The sequence below is a fragment of the Dermacentor silvarum genome, chromosome 3 (assembly GCF_013339745.2).
Source record: "Dermacentor silvarum isolate Dsil-2018 chromosome 3, BIME_Dsil_1.4, whole genome shotgun sequence".
Taxonomy (NCBI): Eukaryota; Metazoa; Arthropoda; class Arachnida; order Ixodida; family Ixodidae; genus Dermacentor; species Dermacentor silvarum.
The window spans coordinates 134,883,897-134,908,982 of record NC_051156.1 but is presented as its reverse complement, the minus strand read 5'-3'; the positions used below and the strand labels follow the sequence as shown (position 1 = coordinate 134,908,982).

Sequence of the window (25,086 nt, the reverse complement as noted above, 5' to 3'; positions counted from 1 at the left end):
CACCTTGTCTGGCTCAGAGTGAGGGACGCGATTTTATAAACTGGGGATATCGCGTTGGGAGAGGCCTTCGCCCGTACTGGGGCAACACCACCTATAGATATCACAGGGCCTGTTCACTCCGATCCACGACGTCATGCTATACCTGGCCCGACTGCCATTGAATCTAATGGAGATGCTTCCGAGTAAGCAACAGTGATTTTGACGTCACCGCTTCCGTCACGCCAGTCTTGGCAATGGAAATTTCGGGCCAGGTAGCATGACGTCACGGATCGCGGAGTGAACAGGCCTTGTGCTATCTATATATAGTTGGTGTTGACTGTGGGTGATGATGATGACGATGAAGTGCGTCCCGGCGCGAGACAGAGCGTAACCGTGATTTCACGATAAACTCCGGCCTCCCGCAGCACGCTACACAAAACAGGCGCCCCACCATGTCGGGTCTGATTGGCGGTGCCCGTCGCGTTAACTTACTAGACGCGGGTCTCGACGCATGCCCTGTAAACTCGTTTGACGGCGTGACGCGGCGCTAGCGCGGTTTCTCCCGTCGTTCGTCTTTCGAACTTTGCGCGTGCGTTCACGTGTTCTCGCCGCGTAACGATATACCGTACGCGGGCGGGCGCCTCTGGATGGCGCTGCCACGAATGTCTCGTCGTTGTCTGCACGCGTCGCGCTTCGAAGCGCGCAGCGTGGCTCTGTCGGTGTTGCTGTGCGTGAGCGCGTAATAAGTCTTCTGTTTGTCGAGCGTCGCTATGATGTGTGGCCTCCGTTGTTCGCCCTCCCTTATTGCATGGCCTCCGTGTTTGCACAGTGGATCAGTGCTACGCGTTTGTTGCTCGCCAGCCCTGACATACATGTGTCACTCGGCGTAGACGTCGCATTTGTTCGATGACCTGGAAGGAAACGCGTAATGGTATATGCGGCCGAGGCGAGGTCGTCGCTTCCTTAGATACAGGTGGGGACAGCTATAGGTGAGCGAAATATTGGCGCGCGTGCTCCGGCTTTGTTTCGTGTACGAGCCTCGCCTCTGTCAGGTTCTTTGCTTCGCAGCAGACGGCGACGAACACTGGGAGCGCGCGCACGCGTATAAGGTTGTACCGCTTGATTTCAGCCAGGCTGTGGAGTTCAGGCTGCAAAAAAAAAAAATAATAATAATAATAATAATCGCGGCGCTTGGTCTTTGTACTTTTGCTCGCGACTTTGCTTATGAGCGTACGGATCTGGGCGCACGTGCGTCCCTCACGATATACGGCCGGGTCCGTTGCCTGTGTGTGTGATGCCAGAGCTGCTGGAGCGGCAACTATCTCACGCGCACGCAGCTCGCGCGTCCTCCCGCACGCATGACCGGCGGAGCGTGGAGTGGGAACAGACACTCCACCGCCGCTCGCGTTTGCATCCGAATGGCTCTCTCCTCGATCGCAGAAACCAGTTGGCAGCGGCGCCACTGCGTGCCAAAGACGGCGTGGCTGCGGCCCGCTGGTATGCCTCCGCGCTTTCTGACTCACTAGGCGCCCGAAAATGAAGAGAAAGCGTGGAGAACGAAAGAGAGAGAGAGAGAGAGATTCGCGCCCAACACGGCGTGAAAACGGCACGGCTGGGAATGCAACTGCTCGGACTTCCGGAGAAAACGTACTCAGTCTTTATTTTAATTTTCTTTTTCCCCTGGAGTATCTCGCAAGCGACGACCCACCTTACCGCTTCGTGAATTGCGAAGCGCCTGCATGACACACGCACAAACTCTGGCCAGTGCACGTGTCCTTTCGTCGCCGCTTTTTGATACCCCCTCGTCTCCCTTTTTTCCCGCGGAACGGCGACGTATGAGCAGACGCGAGCTTTGTTCTTGATCTTCATCCTGGAGGATCGGCTTTGCCGTCCTGTTGTTGAGCGAGGACAGTGTGTGTGTGTGTGTGTGTGTGTGTGTGTGTGTGTGTGTGTGTGTGTGTGTGTGTGTGTGTGTGTGTGTGTGTGTGTGTGTGTGTGTGTATGTGCGTGTGCGTGTGTGTGTGTGTCGCCTCCGCGTCATTTCTGTATGTGTGCGTACTTGTCGTGGGCGCTTTTTGCGGTGGGAAGCATATCGCGAGTTGCGTTTCGTTTGAACACAGAAGACCGCACTTTCTCTGTTTTGCATGGGACCGTTGTCCGCACTTTCCGTTTTGCATGGGACAGTTGGACTCCAGTCTTCGTAGCTGAGAATATCCGTATATGTAATGTGTACCGTTCCAAGTGGATACGTCGCCTCGCCCGGGCTACAATTTGTGAATTGCGATATGTGCCGTAAGGTGATTAAAAATGTTCCCGATTAGTGAATCGTCGTAATTAGTCTGTTATGCATTACGATTTCTCGTGCAAATAACGTTCGCCTCTTCGAGCAGTCCAGCTCAAGGACTAGAATTGTGCTCTCGGCCGCAGGTGTAAAAGACGTCTTTTACAAATTTTTGGCAGTCATCGCAGAAACACACACAGTACGCGTATATTGACGGAGAATAGGAAAGTCTGCTGACCGCAGCTTGCAATTGTCTAGCTGGCGGCTGACACCTGCACGTCGACGCAGGTCGTTTTTTAACGCGGTAGCGTTTAGGGCTCCGTGTCGCAGAAAATCCGGCGTCGGGAACCGGCGTGTGATCGCGGGTGGCGAAGAAAATCATCCAACCACATCGACCGCGCAGGCCCCCCACGTGAACAAAAATTGAATTTCTCATAGTGAAATCCGTCAGAAAAATGGTAAAGTACGACTTTACCATTCGGTAACGGATTCGCAGTCGCATTGTTTACCAATCGGCGTCGGATTGTAATTTGAATGTACGAGAAAACCTAATTCTGCTACGTTTCTGCCAGACCTGCGCGTGTCGGGGCAATAGCAAACAATTAATAAAATAATAAAAGAAGGTTCTAGGGCCTTCACATTTTAATATGACCACTTTTAGTGCTCCTGCAAAAACGTCTTTCCGACAATGCATTTCAGTTTAAAAGTGAAGCCGACTTTAAGGGGATCGGTGTAAGCTTGGTCTTTGTAAGCTGGCTTTCCGACGTTCTGTGTGGCAGTGAATGAAGCCTACTTACCGTATGCGAACGATGCGATGCGAACGGGTCCCGATAACGCTATCGCGTTGTACTCTTATTGGACACACGCGCGCCTCGGGGCAACAGCAAACAATTAATAAAATAATAAAAGAAGGTCCTAGGGCTTTCACATTTTGATATACGCGTAAGACGGCTTAGATTGCTCCTGTAAAAATGTCCTCCAGCAATGCATTTGTGTTTAAAAGTGAAGCCGACTTTAAGGGGATCAGTGTAAACTTGGTCTTTGTAAGCTGGCTTTCCCATATTGCCTGTTGCAGTGAAGCCTACTCATAAGGAAAAATGTGATTCGAACGGAGCCCGATAACGCTATCGCGTTTTTTCTTTTTTTTTCTTTTTTTTTCTTTTTTTGGTGGGCACTTGTTTCCATGCACGTACGTACGAGGAGGGACCGTCTGCAAAAGCGTACGTTAATTGGGTGCTTCGGCACGGAGAAGCTCTTTTGACATGTATGGTGGCTCGTGAGCACTTTACGAGGCTGAGGCACTCGCTAATAGTTCTGTTTGGAAACGCACTGCTTGTTCGTGTATTTAAGGCGTAAAGTGCGAGTGGTCGTAGCTGAAAGAAATCTTGCCCTGCGTTCAGGATGCTCGTCCAGTTTGTATATGTATGCGCAGCTTGTTTTAACCGCAAGACGGATCCTCGCGGCGGGACGGCGCCCACGTGTTTTTGCGGTGTGGGTGTGTTTCTTTGCTCGCTCTGCAGTTATAGCTCTCGCCCCCCCCCCCCCCCCTTTTTTTTTTTGTGCTAAACTCGGCTCAGTAAGCGCATGCAGGTGGGCGCGTTGAGGGGGGGGGGGGGAGGTTCTGTATAAACCTGCTCGCGTGGCTTCTGCCGCAACGCTGCACGCGCCGTCGGGCGCGCGTATGCAAAACAGGCAGTGCTAGGAAGAGGGAGATAAATGTTCTCGCCGAGTCCTGGGGAGAGGCCTCGGTGGTTGAGGGACCGGCTATCGGCGTGCCCTCGCTTGCTACGTGCACAAATCTCTCTACGTGCGGCTTTTTTTTTTTTTTTTTCGCCGCCCACGCGAATCCCACCAGCGGAACGGGGCGATATAACTTTTCTAAGACGGGGCAACGCGCGATTTCTGCTGGCTTGGGGTGTTTTTTTTTTTTTTTCTCGTGTTCGTTATCCGCGGGCTTTCTTATAAATATAGCGTCTGTGCTGCGAAGGCGGCGGTTGGGCTGGGCCGCGGGCTGCTTTAATATTTATTATTCTCCGGGTCAAGGTCCCACGCGTGCGTTGGAACCCACGGACGTGTATATGTCTGTCCCCGTTGTTGGCGTATCCATGGTATTAGGGAGATTTAGATTTTTGCGGCGCCCAAAGCGTCACCCTCACTGCTTGCATTCTTTTGCGTACCGTTTTTTGTTTCGTCTACTTTTTTTTTTGCATTCCATTGTATATGAAATCCCGTCGGTCTGCGTCCCCGAACTTTGGGTGTGGACAAACTCCCTGTTATAAACGAGGAAGGCGGCTCAATAGAGTGCCCCGGTCATCGCGTGTTTATCTTTTGGCATCCTCGGCAAATCGCACCTGTGGCACACAGCGGGCGGCCCCGGTGCTCTGTTTCATCCAATCATTCTCGCAACATGCAGGGCGCGCCCCAGTGCGATTTGTCGAGGATGCCATTTACCTCCCGCTGGAAGAGACGGCCGCCTGATGGCCCGAACGGGGGTGTTGCTTTATGTAACGGATGCTCGGGGTGCTTTCGCCTTTGCTGTGTAGTCTCCGTTGGTGCCACGGCGCTGTCTTCGTGTTGTCATGGTATCTACGCGCATGCGCGTGGCCGCGCGTATATAGGGTTAGGTGGTCTCCAGGGGCGCGCAGTGCGCGTTTAGCTGGGGAGAAAAAGAAAAAAAAAATCCGCCTTCATTCCACCCTGTGAAAGCGGATGTACGGCGAAGCTGTTGCCGACGTTAGACAAGCACAGCCGAAGTTAGACGACGCTACACAAGTACCACCACCACAAGCAACGTATACGTCACGCGCGCACGCACGCACGAACGTCTGCGGAAGTGGTTCCGCATACACAGCCTCATAATTGCGTTATTGAACTTAATTAACGTTTCAAAATAAAATGCGTAAAGTGAGACTTACGCACAACCTGCAGGCATGGTAGCATCGGATTGTTATACGAATATACGAGAAAACCTAATTCTCTCACGCGGAAACTCAAGCACAAAGCCCTCCAGCTGCCGTTCGTTATTTTTTTGGGGTGAGCACAGACCGAAAACATTCCCAGGTGTCCTTAGCTATCGCCTTAAGAGTGCGAAGGCGAAAGCCTCGTAAAGCCTACTGTAATTCACCGTAATGCATCATAATCCGCCTTAATCCAATCACTAATCAATCGGTAATTAACTTTGCTTCATGATTAATCGTCTCTTATACACGGCTGGAGATGCTTTGGTTCGCTTCTGGTCTTCCTTGGGTCACGTGACTTTCTGTACCTCACACCGCGTCCTTGAAACCTAGAGATCTACGGCTTTCGCCTTGAAATCCCGGCCAACTAAAGGCTTAACAGCTTCGCAGTCAGTGTTGCCAGGTCCGACGAGGCGGCGTAGCCAAAAGCTAGAGAAGTTGTAGCCCAAATGTAGCCAAACAGAAAAAAAAGTGCAAAATATTTCGTAGCCAAATATAGCCATTTTTATTTGCAATTTTATTTGTGCGTACATTTTCACATTCGACTACGGCAACCCTTATTTGCACAACCCGTCGTAACAAAAGGTCCGTGCCGCCGTGACGGCCGGTCGGCCCTTTACATCAACAACAGCGACATCATGCTTGCACAGAACACGTTTCGGTTGGCCCTGGAAGCTCTTAAGTTCCAGCGAATTGCTGCAGAGGGCAAAATGAGTGCTTTTATTTTATGACAGACAGTACTAAGTTATTATTTTTAGTTATTTACAGTAGTATGAACTACGAACTCTGCTTTTTAGCGGTAGTGAACACAAAATAATGTTCAGCGTCATCGATCTCTCACGTTATCTCTGGCTATGGCGTAGAAGTTCAGCTGTCCAGCGATCTGCGACGGCGACGTGCTCACGGCTTCTTTTTTGATGAGATAAAACAAGTATTTCGCGCTGTGATATCTCGCGTTATTTGTCGCATCGTTCTATCTGGTTTTCTCGTTTTTGTTTTTCAATTGACTTGGGCCGGATTAGCTGGGACACACAATACCTCTATAGTGTCAATTTCCATCAACCTGGCCGCCATCTTAGGTCTCTAGCACGCCAAGAACATGCGTTACGAAAAGGGACAGACAACAGATGCCACTCACTGTCTGAATCGGTATAAGCGGAGCTTTAAAAGATTACTGCGCAAACTAGCACACTAGTGGAAGAAGCGCGCAGTCGTTTTCGGCGACGAGCACGTCTCGAACTAACTCGCTCGAAGTGGTAAAAGCCGCGATGGCGCAAAAAGAACAACAAATTGATAACAGTGGTAATGCTTTGAAAATCGGTTACGTCTCAAAAGCAAACCATGTTGATGGCTAATAAAATAAAGTTTTAGAATAGGGCCCCTAAAGTTTGTGGCCCCAAAGAGCTTTGCGGGTGTTAGCGTTGGGGCATGCAGGTGTGAAGAGTTTTTAGAATAGGCGTTTTGCGTTTGCGATAGCGTGTTGCATTTGCAGCGTCACTACGGCGTCAAAAAAAGCTGTTATAAATATTAAAATAAAATATACGATTTTATGATAAGAAAAGTAATTTAGACTTTCGTGTTTTCGCCTTTAATTACAATTTACAACTTATTCTATTAGCAGCATGCAACTTGTTGCGCTTAGTTTTGAGGAACCAACTTTACGCACGTTCACCCAGCCAAGTCAATCCGTGATAGGCCTCTACGAGCCATGAAATCGACAATTGAATTCAGAATCAGTGGCGTATAATGAATCCATTTTCATAACACATGTTAGTTGAGAGAAATCGATAACCGCAATCACTTCTTCTAGCGTACGAACTTCACGCGTTACCACGAATCGAGCCCAGTTGTGTACTAGTTGAGAGCCGTCCCTTCGATGTGTGCCGCCACGTTTGTTGACGAAAGCTTTTGGGGCAGCTTTTGGGGCTCCCACTAAATCGATGAAATAGCGTGCCCTACGCTAAACCCAAACACAGTTCCCGTCTTGCGCATGCGCAGTGGCTTCGACGCTATTTCTTTGAGGCCCCAAAACGTCTGAGGCCGCTATTCTAAAACTCTAATAATTGCTGGGGTTTTACGTGCCAAAACCACGATATGATTGGGAGGCACGACGCAGTGGGGGACTCCGGATTAATTGTGGCCACCTCGGGTTCTTTAACGTACACCTAAGTACACGGGTATTCCTGCATTTCGCCGTGATCGAAATGCCGCCGCCGTGGCCGGGAATCAAACCCGCTTCCTCGAGCCAGCAGCGCGACAACTCACAAGCTAAGCTAACACGGTGGGTGAAGTTCGTGGGACATGGTGCACTGATATCATCGTGGCAAACATGTTTCGATATTAGCAGAATGAGTATCTGCATCCGACACGTTACGGGCAAACCATCTAGAAGTAAAAGCACCAGAACCCACCTTTGGCTCGGGGTCTTGCTTCCGTTCTTTTTTATACGTTCTCGCACACCTGGCCCACTTCCCCATGCTTGGATTCTCCTCTCTGAGGAGGATCCGATCTCAGGTCCAACCTATATAATTGAATCTCGAATGTCAGCACGAACAAAAATTCATGTAGCAGGAGAAGGGGAATGGCAGTAAAGCTTCGTGCGAGAAACGTGGAGTATAGGTCGAAAGCTGTGCCCGGCGCGATACTTCACCCAGAAGACATGGCCATGAGCACACTGGAGCGTGTCATCCACCCGTGCTTCCCTTCTTTCATGTCGGCGCCACGATCGCCCGATGGCCCCCACCCTGTGTTATATTGCTCTCCCTTCCTGAGCATAGCCATGTTAGTACAGTGTACTGTGAAAAACCCACTACTCCCAGGTTCATCCTGACGTGCAAGCAGGGTTTAAGTTTAAGTGCATCAAAGATCAAAGCCACCGGCTCAGACAATGGCGCAGAGTGGAAAGGAAAAGCAGGGGGTCATTTCGCCCACGCACACACGCACTGCCACGCGGCCGGCTCAGCCTTTGAGATTTGTTTCTACCCGATCATAATAGCCACCTCTGGAGCGTGGATACGGGCGCCACTTATAGCCCTAACACAGCCAAGTCACAGATTTTCAATAGCCCAAATATAGCCACATAGCCAACTCATCCAAGTCGACGCCAGAAATTTTTTCCCGTAGCCCAATTTGGCTATATATAGCCAAACCTGGCAACACTGGCTTCGCTGTAAAAGTGACGAAGCCGAGTGGAGACGCCGTCACGCTCCGCTCAGTCGACTCTGGCGGAGCCAGGGCAGCCTGCATGGCTTCCTCTGCTTGCACGTGAGCGTTGCTGCTGAGCAGCTGCGCGCGTACACTACACCGTGATGCGCACAGTGGTCTGAGCGGAACTGACAGTGCTAAAGTCAAGGTAATTCTATCGATCTAATCCTTACTTTTGGACGTTTGACAAAAGGTCATGGTTTTCTATTGGTTTCGTGCAACGTCGACGTGCGACGCCGCCGCTGGCGCTCCCCGTCACGCCAGTGTGTATATATACGGTCCCTATATAGATAAACAACTTGTTTATCGGCGCAGGGAGCCTACATAGTCGCGCGCGCGTTTTTGTATATAGTATATCGGCACTCTATTTACGCCAGCGTCCCGAGACGCCTTCAGCGCAACGCGAAACCACCGAGCTATCGCTCTCAGTGCTTCGCCTATGGGCGAAAATGCCTACTTTATTTTTTTTTTTGTATTGTTGTAAGCATAGGCCGGCGAACTCGTGAGTCATGAGCATGCTGTCCCCAACCTGCAAACAGTCAAAATCACAAAAACCATTCGGACACGAGATTGGCGAGGGAGGGGGGGGGGGGTTGAAGTTGTAGTTTAAAGCTTGCCTGGATCACACGCATTTCGTAGGATACGTATATATGCACCAGCTTTATTAACGATTACTTGGGTTTAGATGTATAGTACGTCAAGCAGCAGCAAGGTTGGAACAGCCGATACTGTCAAGCAGCGCATTGTTCTTTTTTTATATCGCAGTAAGTCTTTCAGCGAGTTTGCTGTTGCATATTTTGCCTGCTTCAGTAGCTTGTCTGCACCTTGGAACTTGTCTGCGCTTGCACCAAAGGATGCAAGCGCCCCTCTTGCGTCCTTTCACCATAGGAAAACTTCCAACAGGTGGTTCGCGGACGGACGAACGAAACCTTTTCGCGAGCGTCATTTTTCGTAAAACCTGACGAACATCCGTAAAATCATGAAATCATCCCAAATTCGTAAAGTTTACGAAAAATTCTGGACAGTTAGCTATGGATCAGTCGACTCACTCATCGACCGGTCAGTCTGAGTGAACCCGGCTCAATCTGCTTTTGGTGAGATTGAGTCCGAGTAAGCGTCTAATTTAAATATTTATTTTATGAGTGAGTTGGGGTTATTTTGCAGATTTATGCTTTTTCCTCATGTGTATAATGCTTGATGGATAGACGCTCACGCGCGCCCTGGGCGGTATACGCGTCGACAATGGCAGCGCCCTCGTCGAAAACGTCCGCAAGCTTCAGGGTGCGCATTTTTAGCGGAACCACCGGTACAGAGCAGCGAACAGTTGCGTCGCTGGCGACATCTCTTGTATAACGCTCTGTATACTCAACCAAACTGCGTGGGCTTTCTCTATAGCAGTTTTGTTAGCCATGGCTTGTAAACGTTCGCGCAGCGACACGCATTTTCTTATAACGAACAGCGACAAAACTTTCTTGCGAATTTAGAAAAGCTATGGCAATTTCTGTGTATACCGCGGTTTGATTCATGGCCATTGTGGTCTGCTGCATGCTGTGAGTTGAACACAAGGACGCAGGCTCGATTCCCGACCGCGGCTGCTGCATATCGATGGCGGAGAAATGCAAAAACGCCCGTGTATACCGTGCATTGGGTGCAGGTTAAAGAACCCCAGGTGGTCAAACTTCATCCGGAGTCCCCCCACTATACGGCGTACCTCGTAATAAAATCGTGGTTTTGGCACGTAAAACCCGAGAATTTCATTCAAAAACTTTCTCTTTTTTTGCCGTATCATGGCCTCGAGCAACCTGTATGAGAGGTGTCAGAAAATGTTCACGTATGTTCGTGCGCGAGTGACACATTCGGCATTGAATACGTACCCGACCACGAGCTCAAGAAGTGATGTTCAGATTGGAGACTCGACCTCAACCTCAGTACTGAGGTTGAGTTGAGGTCGATGGCGGCCACTGAAAGTTGAGGTGATTTCTCCCGAATGCACCTCAACCTCAGCGGATGAGGTTCAGTTGAGGTCGTGAAATCTCATTAGAGGTTTATAGATGAGGTCGAGCATTGCGAGGTCATTTGGCCACCTTTGGTGCTGCCTTCCGCTGCTGCTGACATAAGCGTGGCACGCACACGCGCACTGCAACCACACTATATAGCGTTCCAGCTGCTGAGCTGCTGTGCGTATTCATTGGTGTGTGTGTGTAATCATATTCGGCGGACAGTGGACGTCAAGCTAACGTGAATCCACTATTTCACTGGCCGCTGACTATAGTATACGCCGGCGATTTCCGGTCGATCTCGGCTCGTGCACCACCGAGGTGCGACGCGTGCAACGACACTGGCGGCGCTCGTGATCGGCGTTCTGAGACGCCTGGCAGCTGCGGCCAGGGCGTTGTTTCTTCTGCCCAGATATAGGAGTTTTCTTGCGCGCTGCTTTTGCGCCAACATGTCGCACCGTCCAAGGAGTTCGAGCGCTATACGCTATATATACCTTGCTATCTACTGTCAATGATTCTCGCCCTTCGTGCTAAACTTGCCTTTCTTTTTATTTCTCTCTCTCTCTCTCCCCAAATTTCCGCGCTATTTTTCACACGGGCGTTTTACCATCTGTTCGTAATATACAGCTCATTAAAAATGGCGACGTGTTGTGCCGCACACATTGTTGCACGCACGTTCGCCCACTCTTCATAAATCGCATTCTTTCTCTCTCTTGCCGCCTGTGTTTTTTTTTTTTTTAATTTATTGTCGTCGCTTTAGTATACAGCCTCGCGAACGCAAAAGGGTTCTGCATGCCCCCTTTCCCCCCCATACCTGCTTATATATCTACAGGCTCCATCGCAACATCCATTAAATTCCGCGAGATTACGGCGAGCATCTGCACACGCTGGCGCCTCTAGCTTGATTCGTCGTGCGTTGGTTTCCAATGTGGTCACGCTCGTGAAGAAAGGCGGTTATATATCTCCTTAATCTGCGGAACCATTAGGGGACCGCATGGATGGCCGTGGAGCGAGTCCTCGCGGTGCCCCACTAATGGCCCCATGCACTCTCGGGGCGATTTGGCTGCCACCTTTCTTGCACGAGGCCGGCATTTTTAATGAGCCGAGAAAGCATTATATAGTATGTAGCTTATACGGGTATGTACTTATGTTGTACGCGCATGCCTCTGCGTTACTACACGCATGTGGATAGATAGTCGTGAGTGTGAGTGGGCCGAAATTAAGTCGCGCCAGAAGCTACGAGTGAGACCCGTTGTTCACCTTCGAACTTAATGTTTTTACGCTCGGCTCTGAGATAGCGTTGGTCACGTGTATCGAATAAGCTTCGTGGTGTTATCGTATTGCATATGCACTTGTGCACTTTAAAAAAAGCCGGTCGCTCGTAGTAAAAACAGGAAAACTCCTGCATCACAGTCGCTCTCTAACAGTACGAACCCTTTCGTATAGGCAGCATATGCGAGTAGGACGGTATGCTAAAGTGTGACGTAAGTAAACTGCCTAGATATACAGTCGAACCCGGGTATATGGAACCCACATATAACGAAATATTGTGTACAACGAACAGCTGTAACATTCCCTTGGAAGTTTTTTTGTATAAAATGTTTATTTTAAATATCGAATTACATATATATCGAACTTTTTTCTGATCCCCCTCAGATTCGATATATCCGCGGGTTCAACTGTATATCCACAAGTACTGTGAGTGTACATCCATCGGTTATATATCGGCTGCTGTTGGTCTCGCACTTATATCTCTCTCTCGTGTTCGTGGCATTGGTTTGATGGTACAGCGATTGGTTTTTGTTTAGCGGCAGTTGAAGCGGGAAAACACACGTATATCTGTATGCGCCACGACGCGGTGCATATCTAGCTTTTAGCCGCCTCACACGGACAGGGGGCATCCTTTTTTCTATTAACTCCCTCGACTTTCCGTTTTCCAAAACTGGTTCTTCGATGTCGATCGTATATATCGGAGCAAGACGGAGCCTGTTTAGGATCGATTAAGAAGCGTCGCGCGCTTTTTTCGGACATGTCGTCCGATTTGCGAACTGCGCGGTGCGCTTCTGCGAGCACCCTCTCTTAATCTTTTGAGTGGTTTTGTGTATTGCTCGGCCGCATTGGCCTAAGTAGTATATATATATATATATATATATATATATATATATATATATCGTAGGTTGAAGACAAATATCATTTTAAAGTCAAGCAGAAGGTACAAAACGAAGTTGTGTGGCAATTAAGGAAAGCGGCGCTTCTTAATGGCTGTGTTGTGCATTCAACAAGTTCACAATCATTTGTGCAAATCTGTTGCATTTGCGTTGTTCAGAATGAAGAAAAATCGCTTACTGGCTGTCCTCGTAACGGCGGTGCCAGTTTTATTTTTTTATAGATTTGGAAATATAGTTTGAAATCGTCATCATATTTGCGCTATTCATTTTTTCAATTAGCAAGGTCCGCTACACCGTTTGCGGTGCAGTCAAGAGCTCTGCGTGTAATGGATGCATCAGAACTGCGTGGCCGTGAAGCAATACGTTAAGTAATCGCCTAGGATTATATCGCTGTTTTTATGCAATACAATATCGTTATCTACTTCCGTAAATAAGACCGAATAGTATATATATATATATATATATATATATATATATATATATATATATATATATATATTGCCATTTATAACTTTGTGCCCAATTGCACACCAGTCCACATAAAATATGTAGTATGCAGTAGTTGAGATCATATACGATCCTTTTATAAATGGTCACCATAAGGAGCGGTCTCGAATTATTAGTAAAAAAAAGAGTTATTTTCAATTCGCTTGAAGTACGATAATCCGTATATCTGTGGCTTCTTCGTTTCTTTTTTTTTTTTTTTAGCAATGTACTGGTCGAACGCACTGTCCTCTACTATTAATAATTGATATGAAAGCTATATACAGTGCTTTACGTAAAGACAGGTGCATTCTACAAATGTACACAAATTCCAGCTTAGTGCGCATGCATACCTGTGTAAACGGGGCGTAACACTGTCATTGAAGGTATAATGTCTGAATTGGAACAGTACAGGTGACCTGCGTAGACGGTTACATAGTGGGCAGAAATTTGCGAAGCAGAGCAGGAGCAAGATAAGCGATTGCATACATAATCGAGAAAGCGGTATAGATGTATGGATACCGATAAGTGACGCACGAGTGATAGCTATAGCCGCCTTCGAAATCTCGAAGCTGCTCATCGCGATTTAAGAGATGGCGACGACTGACCGAGGTTATCTAAGCTGTTCACTATACAATTGAGCTATTTACGTATACTGCTTAAGATTCGACCTGGAAGCCTTTACGGGGATTCTCTTGGAGGGAATAGGCCCAGATATCGCGAGATAGATAAAGGAACCCACTCTGTGACGTCAGTAGAGAGTTTTAGATATCGGGGACGCAAGCGGCTTGCGCACGCAAGAACTAGCTCCCACAGTACTGCGCATGCGCAGTACCGGCGTGCGCAAGCCGCTTGCGTCGCCTATATCTAAAACTCTTTACTGACGTCGCTTGCCTGCCGCACGTACTACGGTGCGTTATAGACGATCATGAGGAAGGTAACCGTGATGTGCAAATGCGACTTTCTCTGCCAGCAAATCGCCTCGGGTAACAAACGTTGAGCGGGTGCCAACAAAGTACTTGTGCCATAGCATGATTCATTGTTTGCTGTGCGGCGTCCCTTGGGAAACCTTCTGTAGCGCTATATAACGTGTTTCATGATCGCGATGCTTGCTCCTTTGCACTTCCCGCCGCCTCGCCTTGGCTGGCAGAAATACGAGCCTTTTGTCTCCAAAAGCGACGTACAGCGGAACGGCGCGCGTCGTCCGTTTCACAATGCGCGATTTTCGGGCAGCGACGTATGCGCGAGGCAAGTGTTTGCGCACCGCATTCTTCGTCGTCGTCGACGGCGGTAGACATTTTTCACAGTGTCTGCGCACGTTTGCAGAGCCATGTTTGGCTGCAGCGCCGCGGCGTTCCTGCCGGCGGCACACGGCGTAGGAAGTCCGCGAGCAGTGCCGGGGATGAGTCACTCGCTCGCTCGCAAAACGCCGCTGCGATATCGCGCGGAACGCGTGAGCGCCTGTCGAGGAGACTCGGCGCGTATGCGTTATTTTTGCTCGGGCCCACGTACATTTTATCGCCGATGGATGATTTTAATTATAGAGCTCTTTCGTACATGCGGCCATCCCCCGGCAAAATATTTATACACTGGATGAGGTTAGTACTGTCTACAAAGAACCTTATCCTGGGGTGGTATTCTGTAAGTGTCCACCTGGTGGACATATTCATTTCGTCTGCTATACTGAAGTTCTGATTGGCTGGGCTGGGGTACGCGTCAGAAGGAAACAGGCGCTCCCAGCCAATCAGCGCTTCAGCAGCAGCAGCAGACGAAATGGACATGTCCACTATAGGTGAACACTTAGAGAATACCTCCCCCCCTCCTGGAGTATTAATTGAAATGGTCCATTTGACTGCGAGAGAAGGCTTGATATTCGCGAGAACAGGCGAGCAAACGGAAGACGCACGGTGTCGCCGTCCTGAGGTTCCTGCACCAACTCGTTGTGACGTCATAAATTTTCACAACACGTAATCGAGTGCAGTTAATTATTCATCGCTAAATGACTGCGTATAGTAGTCTAAACGAACCGAGCGCTACCGTCATCGCAGTGACAACAATAATCGCAATTGGTGTGCATTGCAGACGACCAACTATACTGGTCGAGACGTTATTAATGCGAAAACCGTTCCAGGAAAATGTACGGTGCACTGTATAGTAATCCCTAAACGTGGCACATCTCTCATGCAGAAACAGTTTCAGGAAAACGGGCACTGATATATGTCTATAGCGCAGAAACTGTGCCAGGAAATTAGAAAGCGACGCGCACTTCGAATCGCTATAAAGTCAACAAAATATTCGTTGTGCGAGGTTCGCATTTTAATAAATTGCCCCTTATCCATGGAATGGCTTTTGCTGCAGTTTCAGGTGTCGGTTGGAAGGGGAACGAGTCGTACTCAGATGCTGCGCAAGTCCACCGTGAATAGATTGGAGATAGTCGAGTCGCCCGCCTCTTGGTGGGAACCGAACCAACCGAACACTTTTCATCTTCCGCATTTTACGCGTGCGGTGCTTTAGCAATTAAGCTGTACCGGGGCGGCCGCCGTCCCTTCTTGGGTATTTGTGCATATACACGTACAATCTTAACCGTGGGAGTGTTAGCCAGCGCCACCCATGGCCATGATGGCGCTGCAAACCTAGAATAACTTTATAGGAGACGTGGCGACACCCAACGGCTCGTTAATTAACTAACATCCGCTTGAAGAGCACACGTCTATTTGGTGCGCGCGACGTTGCGTGGCCGCGTTCCTCGCGCTGTGGAGCCTTTGGACGCATGTTCATATGTCGCTCATCTATATAAAAGTTCGCGTGCTCAGTGGCAGAAGAACGAGATAAGCGCCTTTGGCTGAGCATCTCTCGTAACTCTTAAAAAACAACTCTTAAATTAAAACTTCCCTGCTCCTGTTTACCCGGCAGGCGTCACGCTGTGTGTCGCGCGCGCGGAACTGTATACGGCTCCGCGGTGTCTCCCCGTTTGTTCGCGGCACCGGAAATAAACCGGACAGATTGTAAAGTGGAGAATGACTTCTATAAATGCTAACCCATTTAGCACTGGACTGTAAACGCTCCTCGCTATAGTTTGTCTCTATTCGTATACGCCTTGGCACTTCTGGAAACGGAAGGAAGTCGGCGTCAGTTTCTCTTCCGGGTCTTTTGTTTCCGGTCCGCGCCGCGGCTGTTATATGTTTGCGCTTGTGCGTGATGTAGTACGTGCGCGCTTGCGCGCGATGACCTGCGTGATGCGCATTGGCCTGTGTATATACGGACAACGCAGCTGTCTACGCGACTGACGTTCTGGCTCGCCCCGCTTGTGTTTCGCGTCGGGATCGCTTTTGTTTGCTTCCTAGCATATATATAACGAGCGCAACTGCCGCTTCGTGCTCTTCGCTGCCTGCTTTAACGTGTCGACCTGTGACCGCAGCGCATTGCCGACCTCTCTCTTAATAAAGCGACACTATATATATATATATATATATAACACATATATATATATATATATATATATATATATATATATGTTCAGAGAGAGAAAGAAGCACAACACCATATTTCGGAAGGATTGGCGCCTCAGCGGCGTCTTTCACACTCTCCTCTAGCAGAATATTGAAGTCGCATTTCAGCTCCTCGTTCTTCTTTCCCTTGTTGACTTTCGCGTGGAGGGAATAGGTACCAAAGCTTCCTCCCGCAGATGTTGGCAGACCAACTGTATGACTTAAACACGTCCGTGTGCAGTTACGTCCATGATCCTTTGGGTCCTATGTACCCAAAGCGAGAGTCATCCCTTAAGTCCCGGTACTCATTAAGCCAGTCAGAACTGAAATATTATGGTGTAGAATAAGAGGGCCATAGGTGGGCAAATTCCTGGTGAAATGCCAATCTTTCTGGTACAGGCACGGGTTCGCACAATAGTCGTGCCCAGAGTCGAATAGCTTTTGCCAGTAAGTCCACATACTCTGAAAACGTCGTCTCACAACATGATGCGGAGTAACTTCTCACTCACTCACTCACTCACTCACTCACTCACTCACTCACTCACTCACTCACTCACTCACTCACTCACTCACTCACTCACTCACTCACTCACTCACTCACTCACTCACTCACTCACTCACTCACTCACTCACTCACTCACTCACTCACTCACTCACTCACTCACTCACTCACTCACTCTCTCTCTCTCTCTCTACGGCGTGCCTCACAATCATATCGTATGGTTTTGGCACGTAAAACCCCAGAGTTATTTATGCAACTTGGGCCTCTATGTTAATGCATGCGAAGCACTTGCCTCACAACACATGTGAGGACACGTTTTATCGTCTCGTTGTACCGATTCGTCTTACGTGCTACACTGCCGCTGTTGGGGCGCCTGGTCTAGCTAAACACGATTGCCACGTGAAACTCTCCAACGCGACGTCTGTGTGTAGTGTTCCTTTATATATTGCTACTCTATGCAATATACTCCTTATAGTGTATATTATCGAGTACAATGCACGACACATCGGCGCAATGCGGTTTCCCGATTTATGTTTCTCATTTCTTGTTTTATTCCATTTAGCAGTTCACTAGGCCCGGTAAGGCCGAACACCGTTCCGCATGAAGGAAAATTATAACGACTTGTTCACTTTTATATCTGGCATCAATTGAGGAGTACATTCGATCAAAGACGATGAAATGTTAATCTTGCAAACAAATAATTAGCATATGAAGTAATTAGTCATTAGTTTCCTTAACTGCTTACGATTGAAGACTCGACTGCTCTACAATTACGCGAAAAAAGATCACTAACTGTGGGCTTTGCGCAAAGTTTACCACACTTAAGTTGGTATTGTTTAGGTATCATATGTAAGCTTATCAAAAGTGATAAATTTGGCGTTAAGTGGTTGCAAAAGCAAGTTGGCAGGCCATCGCAGAGTTCGGGTATAACTGATAACCACTTTAGTTGTGTGCTCGGGGAACAGTGCGAATAACGATCCGTATCCAACAGCCCCGCTTACGTCAGCGACAAACCATGAGAACACAACATGCGCATGCAGGTGAATTTTTGGTTCTCGTGTCGTGCAATATCGGATTGCAATTCTCAGTGTCTGTCTGATCTCTCGCTTCAGACTGTGTGTCGGGCAGTTGCAGGAGTGACGCGGGGTGGCGTATATGTAAGTTGCTGTAATTCACGCAATATAAGCTTACTTGGTATGTCAACGTCCTCTGTTTCACTGTGGTCGCGTCCCTGTCATAAGGGGTGCCGTTGAAGATGGATCGTTGCACACTTGTCCAATTTGCCATTCTAGCAACCTCTTCCCTACCGAAAAAAAGATGTAGGCAACCAAATGAGGAACTCTTAAAATTAATTTCAAGCTATTTCAGGAGCTCAAAAAAAAAAAAAAAAGAGAACAAAGAAAGATTGGTGACATAAAACGCAGTTTGAAGCCAAAAAGTCGTGTCCACCAATGTAGGCATAAGTTTCGAAAACATATCGAGAGCTGCTCGAAGCAATTTTCCTCCTTTTCTTTGTTTGTTTGTTTGTTTCTTTTTTTAACGCCCGCCTCAGCCGATGTATGGCGCCACTCTTTGGAAGCAAGGTAAACCATGATGCAGACTGATAAACAAGCGTGATTTGAGTGCCGCTGAACATTTCGCTGAGACGCACTTGGCTTTAGAAAAAGGTGTCCACAAACGTTGGACAGTGGTAGCGAACGGGATAAAACGAAGCGTGAGTAACGTGTTCCCTTTCCCCTCTCTCTCTCTGTTCGTGCGCAGTCGTCGTCTTCCGACGGCGTCGGGGCCCGCACCATGAGCGGCAGCGGTGGCGACGCGGACTCCGCCGCCCCCAACGGCAACGCCGGGGGCGGCGCCCCCCCACCCCTGACATTGCCGTCCGCCATGACGTCGTCGACGAGTTCCAACGCAGCGGGCGGCTCGCTGCGACCCCCGAGCAAGCTTCGCCGTCCCACCACGCTCACCAGCTCGGCGGCGGCGGCGGCTGGCGGGACGGCGACCACGGGTCCGTCCCCTCTGAGCAGCGGCGGGTCGGGCGCCAGGACCCCGCTGTCGGCGGCCTCTTCCATGTCCGCCCTCAACGATAAGTCCGGTGAGCCGCAATTGTGACGCTAATCTCGCGGGTGTTGTGTGTCTGCGTGTGCATCGTCATCATCATCATACATTTGTTATAGTGAGGCATGAATGAATAAAAATAAAAGCCTCCGCTCGCACCATCAGAATATAGCAGGTGAAATCATCATCATCATCATACAGTCGAACCCGGATATACCGAATCTGAAGGGGATCACAAAGAAAGTTCGATATACAGAGGGATGGAAGTGCTTAGAGAAGTGCTGCGCCAATTGCGCCATCTTGCGCCAAACCAGCGAGCTGAGCCAACTTGCGCCAAAACACTAACTTCGAATGAAGTCGCTGAATTTTGCAGGATGTTCGTGCTGCTAGCCATGTGATGGCTAGCATTTAGCCCTAGAAGCCAAGCTAAAGCAATCCGTTACAGCGTTGGCGTCTTTGGAGTGTGGATGTGTTTGGTGGCGCATTGTAACTTGGCCGCAAGAAAACGAAAATAATTGGGGCTATACAATGCATTACGAATCTTTTATATAAGTCTTACGCGTTTGCGTAATATTCGGATCAGCTACGTATTATTTGAACTGGCGTTCTATTTATGGGGCAGTCGGGGAAGAAAGCCGCACTCTCAGCTGAATGACTACGTTGTATGCTTTGTCTCGTTATGCATTTTAGGGCTCGCTTGTACGCCCTATTGGTAAATCTGCATCCGTTAATAGCGAACACCATGGGTGTAACGTTAAAATACTGGGTGTTCACAATTAAGCTTTACGGAATTAAAAAAAAAATCACCTGTGGCAGGCAGCATAATTCTTATCGTTGAGCTGGGTTATTCGAAGAGGCGGACATTAGTAGCATGTGAAATCGAAACACATACATCACTAATTAACAAAAATTGACTAATGAACTTCTTAGTTAATTATTTTACGACACATATTGCAATTTACGGATTGTAGCCGGAATTGTCGCATGACGCATCCACTTTTGAAATGAATTTGCAGGATGCCACCAGTTTCAAGATATTATTTCCCAAAGTGTGGGACGCAATACATTGGCGTTCTAGTTTTTTTTTGTGCTTCAATGTATAAAACAGTATTTTGGTAAAAAAAGAGTAAGTGGAACAGTACATTCTTACGGCGAGTTTGATGGCGCATATCCTGAAACTGGTGTCATCCTGGAAATTCATTCCAAGTGGATGCGCATCGTCTTGCAACCGCGCCGGCTACAATTCGTAAATTGCAATATGTGTCGTAAAGTAATTAACTATGTAGTTAATTACGGAATTTTTGTTAATTAGTTGAATAAGTGTTTCGATTTCTCGTGCTACTAATGCCCGCCTCATCGAATCACCGAGATCAACGATAAGAATTATGCTACCTGCCACAGGTGATCTTTTTTTAATTCCGTAAAGCTTAATTTGAAACACCCTGCATATTTCGCACGTGCATCACGTCCGGTTACCAGGATGGTATTGCGGCACGCTGACAAACGAGCTACTGCTGCTTTCGTGAAGCTTCTTGACCAGAAATATCCCATGACAACTATAATCATCGCTCAAATTTTCACTTCAGGTACTCTATATTCTGCACAACCACACCATACAAAAACACACTTCTGCGGCCGCAAAACGCAAACCGAGGTTGTAAAGTTTCGGTTTTAGTCTACCGCAGGCTACGGCCGAATGGCGGCCGGAAAGGGTCGGCGAATACGTGAACGACAGAAAAATGCGTTCGCGGTAATGATGTTCACGACGCGGCTTGCGCAAATCGCTTCCGAAAATTTTAAGAAAGCATTGTCTGACATTCAAAATATCGGCCGCCGGTTTACATTGACTTTACGGGCAGCCTTAATAACCGAGCTTGCGCAAAATGTTTGTCGGCGACGCTGATTGGAAAGCAGCTGAACACTTTTATTGCGATAGCAATTATATGGACACTCAAAAGCAGATTTCTGCCGTCGGCGTCGCCGTCGCTGTGAGGTTCCGTATGACGTCAATGGAGATGAAATCGTCGCCGCGCGCCGAACGCTGTATGTGCAGTGAAAGGGCGCAATTTAAGGACGCGCGCTTTCACGGGGAGTGAACGCACGGCGAACAAACGCGCGTTCTGCGCCGTGCTCCCTGAAGGGCTGCAGAAGTAGGCGTCTCTTTCCTCCTTTACAATCACCATATATGTAGAGCAAACGCGTCTTCTTCCGACGCGCGAAAGGCTTTGGGGGGTGGGGGGGGGGGGGGGTAGAGGGAGGGAAGGGAGGCGACGTTTAGCTGCGGCACCAAGTGCCTATTTATATCAGAGGCTCCGGCAACAGTCACTAGAGCTCTGCACGGGCCCGGGCCGGCCCAAAAGCCCGGGCCCGGCCCGGCCCGCGGGCCGGGCCGGGCCGTCCGAAGCGTTTTTTTGGTGGGCCCGGGCCGGGCTCGGGCTTGAGGCCGCGGGCCCGGGCCGGACTCGGGCTTGAAGCCACGGGCCCGGGCCAGACTCGGGCCCCCTCATTAAAGGATTTAAGTAGGCCTTGGAGCACACGCAACCGTTATGCATTGCAGGGTTCAATGCATTCTGTGCCAAGCTGAAGTCACACGTGAAAAATGGCTGTCATCATCATCATCAGCCTATATTTATGTCCACTGCAGGATGAAGGCCTCTCCCTGCGATCTCCCATTAACCCTGTCTTGCAATAGGTGATTCCAATTTGCGCCTGCGAATTTTGTAACTTCATCACCCCACCTACTTTTCTGCCGTCCTAGACTGCGCTTCCCTTCTTTTCGTATCCATTCTGTAGCTCTAATAGTCCATCGGTTATCCATCCTACGTATTACATGGCCTGCCCAGCTTCATTTTTAACACGAAAGTGTTTTATGCCGGGGTCCACCAAGACTTCACTGACGTATTTCCGTCACGGAAATACGTCAGCTTACAATGTACACGAACATAATACAAAGAAAGAAACCAGAAGAAAAAGTTCCACAAACATGCAAAATTTGAAAATCGAACCCACGACCTCTCGGTCCGCGACGATAGATCGCCGAGCGTTTAACCCATTGCGCCACAAACGCATTTGCAGACAGCTACACAGACGCGCCTTATATATCTAACACTCCTCCGTGTACCCGCGCTCTTTCTCGGGGCGGTGCCGCCGCCTACGAGCAGAAAAGAGAAGTACTGCATTATGACACTAACGCGCACCGACAGTGAACGCTTCGGTGGTCTCAGCACTACGACGCCTCGATGCCAGCATTCGAAGGGACGCTGGCATCAAGAAGCACTACCAACGCCACGTAGGTGGCGTTCACCGTACTCAGCACAGCGGAGCGTGGCCTCCGCAATTAGCTCTGAAAATGTTTCTGAAGTTGATCGCGGAGGCTGCAATTACGACGCGCTGTACGCGCTGATTTGACTCGGTGACGATTCAGTTACGTGCTTTGTCTTGCGCGTTGTATTAGTGTGTCAGTTACGTGCTTCGTCTTTCGCGTTGTGCTAGCGTGTGCAGCGTAGTGCAGCTTCCATATGCACGACGGTTGCTCATGGTCATCGACGTTGGTAATCGTGATGGAGGAGACGTGCCACCAGGCGTCAGCGTGGGTGCATCAACGCCTAAGGGCGCTTTAGCCACAAAACACCAATAGACATTATATATCAATGTGCAATAAACATTACACTACTTCTGTGAAGACACATTTCACTTTCGTGTTCTATACCGATTCCTATATAAGAGGGATCAACCACATTTTTTCCGCTTAATGTCAACTAGAATATCGGTTATCCCCGTTCTCTGATCCACACCGCTCTCTTGACTGTATATCTTATCGAAGAAAATAGTAAAACAGATGATGTTCTCATTTTAACAGCCGAGCTGTTTCAGCCGGGCGCATTGTGTCTGCTGAATCCAAAAAAAAAAGTGTGCCGATCCTGGTAGCAGTGTAGAAAGGGTCCAAGCGCAATGGCACATACACCTGTGAACTAGCGAAGCTGAGCCTGGATAAGTCTAGCTAAGAATGGTGGGGACTACTTAAGCTTAGTCAGTCATCGATAGGCAATTGATAGCCAATCAATAGCTAGTCGATAATTGATCAATAACCAATAAATTCCGGAAACTTCTGTAGGTGACTTGGTAGTGCTTAGCCTAGCCCAAATACGTGGCCAATATCTTGCGATAGAAAATCAAAAGCCAATAAATAGCTAATCGATAATCAATCAATTATAAATAAATTACGGGGAATCCTGGGAATGACTTGGTAGTACTTAGCCTAGCCCAATAGCCAGGACTAGTTAGGTGCCCATCAGGTCCGCTGTCTCTTTAGCATTGCGCCGGCAGTGCTACGGTATTTTTATTTTCCACAAAAACAAACATTGTTTCCGCGTAAGGAAAAATAAATTATACAAAGAACCACTCCTCAAACCATTTCCATGTTACCGCTTTTCCGATTGCACTATTACCAGTGTCGATACTATTGCATTATTTTAGCGCTAAGGCCAGTTACTTTTGTGCTTCAATGCATAAAACAGCGTTTTCCTCAAAAAGTTAACTGGAACGCCCATTCATTTCGTCGGACACTTTGAAAATTAATATCTCGAAACTGGTTCAGTCCTGAGAATTCATTCCAAGTGGATACGCCTTGCGAACGCAGCGGCTATAATTCGTAGATTAAAGGATGTGCCGTAAAATGAATAATTAAAATTTTAATTAGCGTAATTAAGTTAAATATTCAACTACGCGTTTTGACCATTCATTAGGCCAGCCGCGTCAGAATTAGCTTGGAACTACATAAAACAATTATCCCCCTTAGAGCGTCGTCACATTAATGCGAACACAAAAAAATCCTGAGATATGTTCAATTCCATACTTCAGAACACTCTATAAGCATCAGTCGTTAATAGAAACCTACCATTCACTTTGAACAAATACAAAAATGTCGATAATTTCAGTAAGAAAGAACTCAGCCCATACGTTGGTAGCTTGTAATATATCTGATGTGATTATTATTCTGCCTGCGTGTATGGCTCTGAGTATATAATGTACATCCTGTTTCGTTTTATTAGCAAATGTTAATCTTGTAAAATTCAGTCTCATGCTATGTTGTATAGCTGGTGTTGCCTTGTTTTGTATAGCCAGTATTGCTATTGTATACTTTATATAGGATGATGATGATGATGATTGCTATTGTAGTGTGGTTTAAAATGCATTCTGTTAAAACTTTTCCTAATTCTCTTAACTCGCCGTGACGGAAATATTCTGTTTTTCCGTTCATAGCTATTTCGTCCGTGAGGAATTCCAGCGACAGCTGGAAATATATGTGAATTATTGTATATGTGCGCACACTGTTTGCTGACGTACTATTGCCTTGCCTGGTGTTTTGGGTCACGTCAAGCTACGTATGTAGCTTTTAGTCCAAAATGACCGTCAAGCATGTAAATTGGAGAATAAATTGATTTGATTTGATTGATTTCGTCGGACACTTTGAAAATTATTATCTCGAAACTGGTTCAGTCCTGAGAATTCGTTCCAAGTGGATACGCCTGCGAACTCAGCGGCTATAATTCGTAGATTGAAAGATGTGCCGTAAAATAATTAATGAAAAAGGTAATTAGCGTAATTATGTTAATTCTTCAATTAGGCGTTCTGTTTTCTCTTGGAAGTAATGACCGCCTCATCGAGTAGTTTAGATCAAGATTATATAATTGTGCAATCTGCAACAGGCAATTTTTAAAAATTTGGTTCAGCTAAAATAAAACACCCTGTATATTTGCGTACTAAATGACATCATAGAACCATATCGTACAAATCAAGGTAAGTGCATGGGCACCAGCGGAAAAATAGCAGCACAGGCAATGGGCCGGATTACTGATGTTCCCGTGGGAGAAACAAAGATTTCGGCCTTTTATTGCTTATATGCTGCAGCTGATTAAACCTCGAGAACGCGAGGCTGAAAGATACGGTACAATCTTTAAGTAAAGAAATAT

At 48.0% G+C, this 25,086-nt stretch overlaps 1 protein-coding gene across 5 annotated transcripts in view; it reads left to right on the top strand.

Annotated features, from left to right (window-relative positions):
* Positions 1-25,086, top strand: part of LOC119445796 (CAP-Gly domain-containing linker protein 1) — a 139,685-nt gene that overhangs the window by 44,111 nt on the left and 70,488 nt on the right. For all 5 annotated transcript variants that reach the window (XM_049663648.1, XM_037710077.2, XM_037710075.2 and 2 more), the window contains exon 2: positions 18,821-19,151. In XM_049663648.1, the coding sequence (XP_049519605.1) occupies positions 18,821-19,151 (331 nt within the window). The remainder of the gene's footprint in view (positions 1-18,820; positions 19,152-25,086) is intronic.